This window comes from Macrobrachium nipponense, chromosome 24 (assembly GCF_015104395.2).
Source record: "Macrobrachium nipponense isolate FS-2020 chromosome 24, ASM1510439v2, whole genome shotgun sequence".
NCBI lineage: Eukaryota > Metazoa > Arthropoda > Malacostraca > Decapoda > Palaemonidae > Macrobrachium > Macrobrachium nipponense.
Genome location: NC_061091.1, coordinates 47,584,912 through 47,594,579, shown reverse-complemented (window position 1 = coordinate 47,594,579; position 9,668 = coordinate 47,584,912). Strand labels below are relative to the sequence as shown.

At 43.3% G+C, this 9,668-nt stretch overlaps 1 protein-coding gene across 1 annotated transcript; it reads right to left on the bottom strand.

Moving 5' to 3' along the window:
- Positions 1-3,481: 3,481 nt before the first annotated feature.
- LOC135203073 (uncharacterized) lies at positions 3,482-8,958 on the bottom strand. The gene is made up of 3 exons (XM_064232683.1): positions 8,953-8,958; positions 5,405-6,106; positions 3,482-3,736 (listed from the first exon to the last, which is right to left on the bottom strand). Exons 1-3 carry the CDS (start codon positions 8,956-8,958, stop codon positions 3,482-3,484), a joined length of 963 nt encoding a protein of 320 aa, XP_064088753.1.
- Positions 8,959-9,668: the final 710 nt, after the last annotated feature.

Here is a 9,668-nt window from a genome sequence, read left to right as displayed (position 1 = left end):
TAGTTCCATTAGCGAAGAAATAAATTTCCATCCATCCAGTCAGTCGATCGGCGTAGACCATATACTGCCTCCCTGCTACTTGAAATAATCTGCAACAGTTCTCTGAAACGGATATTCGGGAGGGGGAGTGTATATAATACTTTCCCTTTGTTGCGAAGGTGCCGCAACATTGCAATCATGACACTGTGCCCTATAATTTGCCAAGTCACCCTCAATCCCAGGCCAATAAACCGCCTGTCGTGCTCTTCTGATCATGGAGTCAGTTGATTGATGACCTGAATGTAAATTGGTTGCAATGCGTAAACGTAGTGCCTCCGGAACTACCAGATGAACATGCCCCTCGTCATATGCATATGTGACTAATCCTTCAATGACACTCAGTCTATCACGTACATTGAAAAAAGGTTTTAGGCAGGGCTCCACTTGAGACCTTGACGACGGCCAACCCCCTTCTTGCTGACACGTCGCTGCAATAGTAAATAATCAGGATCCTTCTCCGCTTCCCCCCTCATGGTAGCCCAGTCCATAGTAATGACGTCATCCGCCAGCGATGACGTCATGGAGGCAATACAAACTTCGTTCATAAGTTCCTCCTCTTCTTCGTCTTTGACGGTAGTTTCACTGCGAATCACTGGGTATCTTGATAACGTATCGGCTGCCGAATTCTTCTTCCCCGGCAAATATCTTATGGGTTAAAACTATATTGCATAGTTTTCTCCTTCAACCTTAGTAGTCTCGGGTTTGCAATGGTCTTTTAGGCACCTATCCCCAAAGAGTTTTACCAAAGGTCTATGGTCCGTGATTAAAATGAAATTCGGGCATCCCAATAAAAACAATCTCGATTTCCTAAGGCACCATACTACTGCAGCCACTTCCCCCTCAATGACGGCATAGCCGGCCTCCGCCTGCTGCCACATAATGCCAGTTTCCATCCCCCCTTACAACTAAAAGGGGCATTGAGATCCTCGCAATTGCAATATTGTTCCAATATAACAAATCCCATTCCTTCTCTGCACCAATCGGTAACAACAGCAGTGCGCCTTGTCTTATCATAATATGTCAGTCCGTCGCCCAACATCTTGCAAATGCTGTCCCGGGCTGCAACAAAACTGTTTTGAAGGCGTTGGTCCCAATAAACTTTCCGATGGGGGGATTTCTTGAGAAGATCCCTGAATGGTTCCATTACTGGTGCTACAGCCACGAAAGGTGCAATTTGGTTCACAAGTCCAAACCAAAGATCTCTATCCTGATAGTTGGGCTTGCAGGCATGGGGAAGTTCTTAATGGCACTCATACGCTCATTAGAAGGTCTATAATTATCCCAATCAAGTTCGTACCCCACAAACTCTACCTGTCTTTGACAAAATCGGAATTTATCCGGATTCAGCGTAATACCATTATCTCCACATAATTGCAAAAAATCACAAGTATGCCAAAAGGCTCCCTCAACACTGTCGTCATATAACAACACGTCATCTATGCACTTGTACTTTCTGTGTACATCAATAATGACGTCATCAAACCTTTTCGTGTATGCATCGGGGGCCGCGCAATGACCCATAGGTGTTCGACAATACTGGTATCTCCCCCATGGTGTAATAAACGTTGTCAACTGTCGGCTCTCCTCATCTAATGGCACCTGGTGGAATCCGGCATAGGCATCAACTACAGTCTTGTATGTACAAAGTGGCACACCCGAGACCATGTCAAAAGGAGCACATGTGTGATGCGTTTCTCGTTTGCAATTCTTATTCAGCTCTTGATAGTCCACGGTCCTCCGTGGTTTACCATTTTTCTCTGCTACTACCACCATCCTCGCACACCAGTCCGTAGCTGTACCAGCAGGGACCTCCCTAATTACTCCTAATTTGACATCTTCGTCGAGCTGAGCCTTAACATTGGCCTCCCAATGCTTAGGAACTGGTATAGGTGTATGACACGCATAGGGGATGGCACCTTCCCTCAGGTGAATGTGGTAAGGGGCTCCTTTCATCATCGGCAGAGGGTTTCTTGAAACGTTGAACGTAGTCTTCGCAAAACGTTGCAGTAGCCAGTCCCTCAGCCTAGGGACATTCTCCTCCGTGGCAGCGTATGGCGTCTCGCGCTGACGACCACCACCCCCTACCCGTGTGCGAACATTTTCTTCAGGCGTTTGGCGGGGGTTAGTCGACGCAGAGGGTTTCCGAGTGACGTCATTCACGGTAGCGACAGTATGATGGGGAAACTTTGTATGCACTAGACCTAGTGATTTACACACTCCTAAAGACATATAAAAACGGGTAGCACCTTGCACAACGATAACACTAGTGCTCACTGATTTATCACCCAATTCTATTAGCATATCAACAGACCCATATATTCTCAATGACTTCTCCCCTGCTAGATTTACAATGACATTACACCGAGAGAGATTAGGTACCTTCAAACCCAATTTTGGTAACAAATCTACCCCTACTATACACACTTCTGCCCCTGTGTCTGGAACAGCCTCAACAACGACACACTCACATGAAAACTCATGTTTAACCTTTATTTTCACCATCGGCAGTTTCCCCACTGCCCCACATAGGCCTACCTGGCGATTGTCCGCAGGTGGATAGGCAACAGTGCATGACGTCCACAATAGGCGCCGTTTTGGCGGGCTGTTGCCCCCTTGACGACAGAATTTAGCAAAGTGCCCCACAATACCACACTGAAAACAGTTAACATTATCAGCAGGACATTTTCCCTGCCAATGAGAACGACCACCACACTTTTTACACCTGGTATCTGACTTACTGCTACCAGTAGGTTTCGAGTTACTACGGCCACGGCCGTGTCCCTTGTCACTATTATTAGACCTATAGCTAGCAATAATTTTACTTTCACCTTCTAACCCACTTTCAACTAGGCCTAAGCCTATCTCATCCCCTTTTACCAAACTAGCTACGTTTGCCCTTCCACGAGCGCTAATACTGTCCTTTTCTGCGGATTCATAAATTTCACATTTACGTAACAATTTCTGCACAGTATTGAAAACCTCATGATCCTGTAGGATCTCTTGCTAAAGTCCCACATTGCTTAAACCACTTGTTATCCGCTGAACTAACACAAAATCATTCAGATCAGCTAGACAATGGGGACACTTAAACCCACAATCTAAGGCCAATTGTTGGCACCTATGCACAAAAGATTTTGCGGTTTCTTGATCGCCTTGTTGCGCTGAGAAAAACTTGTCCCATGCCACTGCCTTATTCACAGATTTCGTCGTGATCTCCTCCAGTCTGTCAAATGCCTCAGAGGCCGTTAATGAGTTCCACTGAACCTCTGAGTGTGTTGCATCTATAGCCATCCTTAACTTCTCATCGCAGTTTAACCGGATACTGATAAGTGCATTCTCTCCTGAGACGTTTCCTAAGGCCAGCCAATCACTCATAGAGCGACACCATTCTCGAAAACTGCTTTGTGTTATCTCATAGCTACACTTCTCAGGGCACATCGCCCTAACACCTGCCGAGGCTGAACCATGTGGTCTTCCTTGTGCCATGAGGCCAACCAAAGCCTGTAACAAGTCCTGTCTCTCGTGGTGCCGGCGTGCCGGTGTTGCATTCCTGCTTGCAGTGCCCCTGGGGGAACGTCTTGCTGTGCCCCTGGGTGTATTGTGATGGCCTTGTCTCAGCATTTTGTAGGTCCTGCTTTGGAACGAGATTCACTGCGCCATGTAAGCAGGTTGAGACATACTCGGGACCAGTTGATTCCTTTAATGTACAAGAGTTGATTACAGATCAAGGGATGAGCGGGAACTGACTTGTGTCTTTTCCTGAACCCCATGCAAAGAGATACACATAACAGGGAAAACATATCGTACCTCAAATTGAACATTCCTACAGGTGGACATATCAGGAACTAACTCTATGTGCACAGCATGGACATTTAAACATGTGAACAGTAACATATACGTTTTGACATTTTTTCCTTCTTCGTCTCTCACCTAAAGGTGACCAGCGAAGTCCACACCCGTGCTTTGGCAAATTTCTCATTCTAGGGTAACGGAAGGAAAGACTATTGAATTTGCGACAGGTAATGCATTTAATTAAAATGTTCTTAATTACTTGTCTCATCTTGGGAATCCAAAATCCACCAGTTCTAACATTGTTCAAGGTGGTCTGGAGACCAAGATGTTTATTTCTAAGGTGGAAAACTTGTACAAGAAGTTCAGTTAACTTATGTCCCTTACTCAACAGAATGGGATTTTGAACATCATATGACACACGTACGGATTGGCAATGTGTCCCCTAGACCTGATTAGTCCTGTATCATCAAGGAACAAGTCTAGATTATTCACTAAATTAGGGACTTCCTTGGGTTTATCACTGTCAGGTCAGTTAAGATAACCCAACTAATTGGAGAAGCATTCCCTTTGCATCTGACTTAAAAGATGAAGCCTTGCAATACTTTCAGGGTTCTTGCTACATTTCATCATTTTGAATATTGCCTTGAACGCCAGGGTAATTACTCTTAAAACCCGGCGAAAAGACGAAAACCTTTGTACATCAATAACTGGTTCAGGAGAAATTTCTGAATTTATATGAAAGGTAGCATAACTACTGCTCCTTGGAGACACGATCCGCTTACTGGCATCAGACAAACACCCTAAGGCATAATCAGGCCACAATTTTCGAAACTCTGGTACCCACATTGGTCTATGTTGCCAAAAAGACAATTGCGTCACAAACTCATTAAAGGCCAAACCTCTGGTAAGAGGATCACAAGGATTATCTTCACTTTTTACATATCTGAATTGGATGGTTATACCATAATCTTTCAACAAGGTCTGTTTGAACATAGCAATATCCTTTACTCTATTACGAGTGAATACACTCTTGACATTAATATTATCAGCAAAGAGCCATTGAAAAACAACTTGAGAATCTACTCCAATGGTGACTTCCAAAAACTTAAAGTTGGAGAAAGAATCCAAAACAGTGGGAAGACCCTTTAGAGCATGATGAACACCAAGTAACTCTAAGGTATGAAGGGTCTTAGACTTAATAGGGGCAACTCTTGATTTAGCATAAAGCAGATTTGAACAGCCATCAGCTACACTGTAAACGGCAAAGCCATAGCCCAATTTTGAAGCATCAGTAAATACAACAAGTGAATTAGAAGAGTCTTCATTAACTCAAGACTTTGGAAAAAATACGGTAGACAAGGAATTTAGATCAGTGCAATGCTGGAACCACTTCTTCTGAGTCTCATCTGAAATTACATCATCCCATTAAAGTTTAGCTGCCCATAATTCCCACATTAGGAATTTAACCTTGTTTGACACAGGAAAATAAAGACCCATAGGGTCGAACACTAGAAATTTGAGATACGACAACCCCTTTAGTTTTAGCTGTCCCATCCAAGTGAACCTCACTCACTTGTAGGGTATCAAACTCCAACATATACTTCATCCCTAGGACTTTCTCATATGAGTTCCCATGTGAAGCAAGATTACCTTGATTTGTCATAACAGACTGCAACTCCTTACTATTAGAATTCCAACTTCTTTGTGTGAACCCACCCTCTTTCAACTTCTTTTGGGTTTCCTGGTACACTTCCTTCAAGAATTCAAGATTGTTGCTAGTGACTAGCATGTTATCAACATACATATTTTCTCTTAGTATTTTGGAAAATTCATCACTAGTATATTTCTCTGCATGATGCTTCAAGGCATAATTCAGAATGAACGGGCTTGTGTTAAAGCCAAATATGATGGTCTTATAACGATAGGTGACCAATCTGTTTCCAACACGCATGAAAAAACAAAAGCGATTTTTATCAGCTTCCTTTGCTAGTCGTATTTGCAAGAAAGTTTGCTTAAAGTTGTTCAACATCGTAAATTTGTTGGACCTGAAATAAATGGACAACTTAACAATGTCCTTCATTAGATTTACACCAGCATATGTAGTCTCATTAAGAGAAGGAGCCTTATTCACCTTCAAGGAACAATTAATGACTGGACGAATTTTGGTAGTCGTATTGGCTTCTGTCTTGACTACAGGACGATGAGGAATCCAAATGAATTTGTGATAATCATCTGGATGTACATTAATCTCTTCGATTATATCATCCCCAAGTTGCTGAAGAAACACTTATTGATAAGAACCCAACAACTCCCTTTTGTCCAGATCGTTTACAACCTTATCTAGTACAGAAAGAGCAACCTTGTGATTAGAAGGAACTTTATTAATTACTTCATCCTTCCATGAAAGTTCAACATAATATTTTCCATCTTGAGAGGAAATGCATTGCTTAAACTTATCAATCTGCAGGCGATCATAATCAGACTCTATCTCTTCATTATGACCTAGGGCATCCATACTAAACATTGCTTCAAGTCCCTGCTCTACTGAGCTATCAGGAAACAAGGACTCTAGAGAAGAAAAATATGTTTTCTTTGGAGACCTAACAAAATTAACAGATGACTGCAACACTTCTCCATCTGAAGAGGAATTATCAGAGAAACCACTTACCTCGGTTTCTACAACCTTTCTCTGGCAACTGACCTATAGGAATTGCTTGGCCAGGATACAGATAATTCAAAACATTTCCAAAGGGAATTAAACCCACTCTTGTGGAAAATGCAGCACCTTGCATACAACTTGTAAGAGCAAATTCAGGAAAGCATTGAATAATATCAACCCCCGCTGGCCCCAGGATAGGCATTTGTTCGTCATCCTCTGCTAGAGAGGGTTTGGCTAAATGATAGCCTTCTTTTACAATGTTATTAATAGCAGTATGTAACTGGGATACATTAAGCTTAATGTTAAGATCAGAAGTAGCAAGCATGTGGACATAATTCTTACCTTGTCCTGGAACGTACACTTTCAAAAGACACTTACCAAACTCACGTTCCGCACTACCTAGGAACGTATATATCTCACACTGAGTGGAGGAAAACCCAAAGTCTCCTTTGAGATATTCAACTATATTCTTAGATAAATAACTTCTTTGACTTCCAGTGTCTAACAGACATCTGACTTTTCGATAACGTTTGTCAACACCATAAAAGGTCAAGGTGAGGACCGGTAACAAATGACGTTCCCTAAGAGAGGAACTATGTTGAGCATTAACACAAAAACTAGTAAAAGTACTACCGCTACCAGTATTTGGACATAAAGCAGTTATGTGAGAATGTGACTTACATTAAAAACACTCAAAGGGCAATTTATTATCCTTACCAGGAGAATAGGATGCATTGTGTTTTAAGCTTGTACACAATTTACACATCTTGAGGGCAATACACCTTACTTGACGTTCAGCCAAGGACTGATGATTATCACAGCATGACATACTGTGAGGACCTGAACACAATTTACGGGGCAGACTACCCTTTTTAGGATTTGGTGACTCCTTAGGACTGGATTTTGAGCCAGGGTTTGACACAGAAGTACTAAAATTCTCCAAAGTTGAGGGAGATGAACTAGGGGAAAGACCACCCTTAAAGGGAGGCTGTAGATTTGACATTTTTTTTTATTAAACCCAGGCAAATTGCCTTTATTGCTGACACTGTTTTCCACCTTAGCATTAGGCACCTTGGGCTGTGATACTCACTAAGGTTTTAATAATTTCCCTGTAATTATCAAACATATGGTTAAGGGTAGGATAATTATTGTCAACTTTATGAATCAGCTCCTTCTTAACAGAAGTTGGTAACGTGGAAAAAACAATGTGGCTAAGAAGCTTACACCCTGCAGTTTCTTCGTCTAACAGGTCAATATTGTATTGCTTTAAATCGTGAATTATGGCACGACATTCATTCAAGTAAGTTCGTAACCCATCGAAGGCAACTAAATTATTCATCTATTATATAAGGTATATCTAGGAATTTTCCTTGATATACCTTCCGTAAGAAGATTTATAATATGACAATTTGTCGAAAATTGAATTTTTCCTAACTATACAAACTTGAGGTCCTTTAACAATAGGAAGTAGCTAGCGGCAGCTGGAACGGTCGTAAGCTTCGAACAAGGGTTAGGGAACGGTAGTTAACTGCTTGTCGACAGTCGCGCGCCGCGCGACTGGGAGGTAAACAAATCACTTTTGCTTTTGGCCCATGCAAAATACGCAGAGTGAGGAGTTGCATGAGGAGGGATTATATGTAAAGGACCTCAGGTTTGTATAGTTAGGAAAAATGCAATTTTCGACAAATGTCATTTGTTCCGATACGTAATACAAACCATCGGTCCTTTAACATAGGAAGACTCACTTCTTGGTGGGAAGGAATATGACAATTTGTCGAAAATTGCATTTTTCCTAACTATACAAACCTGAGGTCCTTTAACAATAGGAAGTAGCTAGCGGCAGCTGGAAACGGTCGTAATAGCTTGAAACAAGGGAGAAGAACGGTAGTTAACTGCTTGTCCGACAGTCGCGCGCCGCGCGACTGGGAGGTAAACAAATCACTTTTGCTTTTTGGCCCATGCAAAATACGCAGAGTGAGGGGTGGCATGAGGAGGGACTATATGTAAAGGGACCTCAGGTTTGTATAGTTAGGAAAAATGCAATTTTCGACAAATTGTCATTGTTCCGATACGTAATACAAACCATCGTCCTTTAACAATAGGAAGACTCACTTCTTGTGGGAGGAATCTGAGTCTTTTGATGAACAGACTGGTGTTCGTCCATCCCTGGAATGCCTCCCTGGTCGTAAGAGCGAGGGAGGGATCCAAGCCCTGTCCGATTGATCGGGGTGTGCACCGCAGGATCAATGGTCAGACCTCTGGGCCGAGTACTAAGAGGAGAGGCGAAGCGTATCTCTTCTTGTACCAGCAAGCAAAGAACTTGTTCCTGTTTGCAAGAGGCAACATAAAGTATGGGTTGTCTCAAGCTGGCATCCACTTCCTCCCCCTTGTTGGATGGAAGGGTGGATATACGCTCCTATCCCTAGTGAAAGGGATAGGATTGGGCTCTTTGAGTAACTCACCTGCATCTTGTCCTTATCCAGAGGAGGGTGACGACCGTGTCCCTCTAACCACAGGTAGAGGGGAAGAAAAGATGGGAAGAGGAGCCAGTCACACTCTCATTCACTAATCCATTCTTATGGTCACACTAGACTCGATGCTGTTCAGCCTGCGATGGGTCTGGTTCGCTACACAACGTGTTGAGCAGCCACCACGGGTCCCAAGGAAAAGATCCAAGGACCGTGTGGGGCAAATATCCCGAAGGTAGAAGGAAGGGCATGTGGTCTGGTTGACCAGACCCCTGCCTTCAGTACCTGCGCACGGAGAAGTTCTTGCGGACAAGGCAGCATCTCCTTCGCATCGAAGGCGGTGAAGTCCATTAGGGAGGGGATTGTGAACGACTCGAACCAATCGTCAGGGACCGAAGGGGTTCTGAGTCTCGCTACGAAGTTCGGTACGAAAAAAAAAAAAAAAAAAAAAATCGAGCGTCACGGATCCCCATCCCCTGGATGCTTGACTTCGCAGGAGAAGTCATGCAGTTCCTCAGAGGAAAAGAAGGAAATAGTCGCATGACCTATCCCTCTTCTCTACTTCGGTGATGTCCAGTACCCATACTGGTCTGTCCGTTGCCTTGACGAAGTCTCTCGCATCCTCCTATCCCCATGCAGCGAAGTTCTCGGTAGTGGATAGGACACCGACACTCCATGGTGGGTGTCAATGGTATGGGTACTGTGACAAG

Coding starts and splice junctions, on each gene's coding strand:
- LOC135203073 (XM_064232683.1), bottom strand. Junction 3,737..5,404: donor TGGAGTTTGATACCCTACAA/GTGAGTGAGGTT, acceptor TGTACATTAAAG/GAATCAACTGGTCCCGAGTA.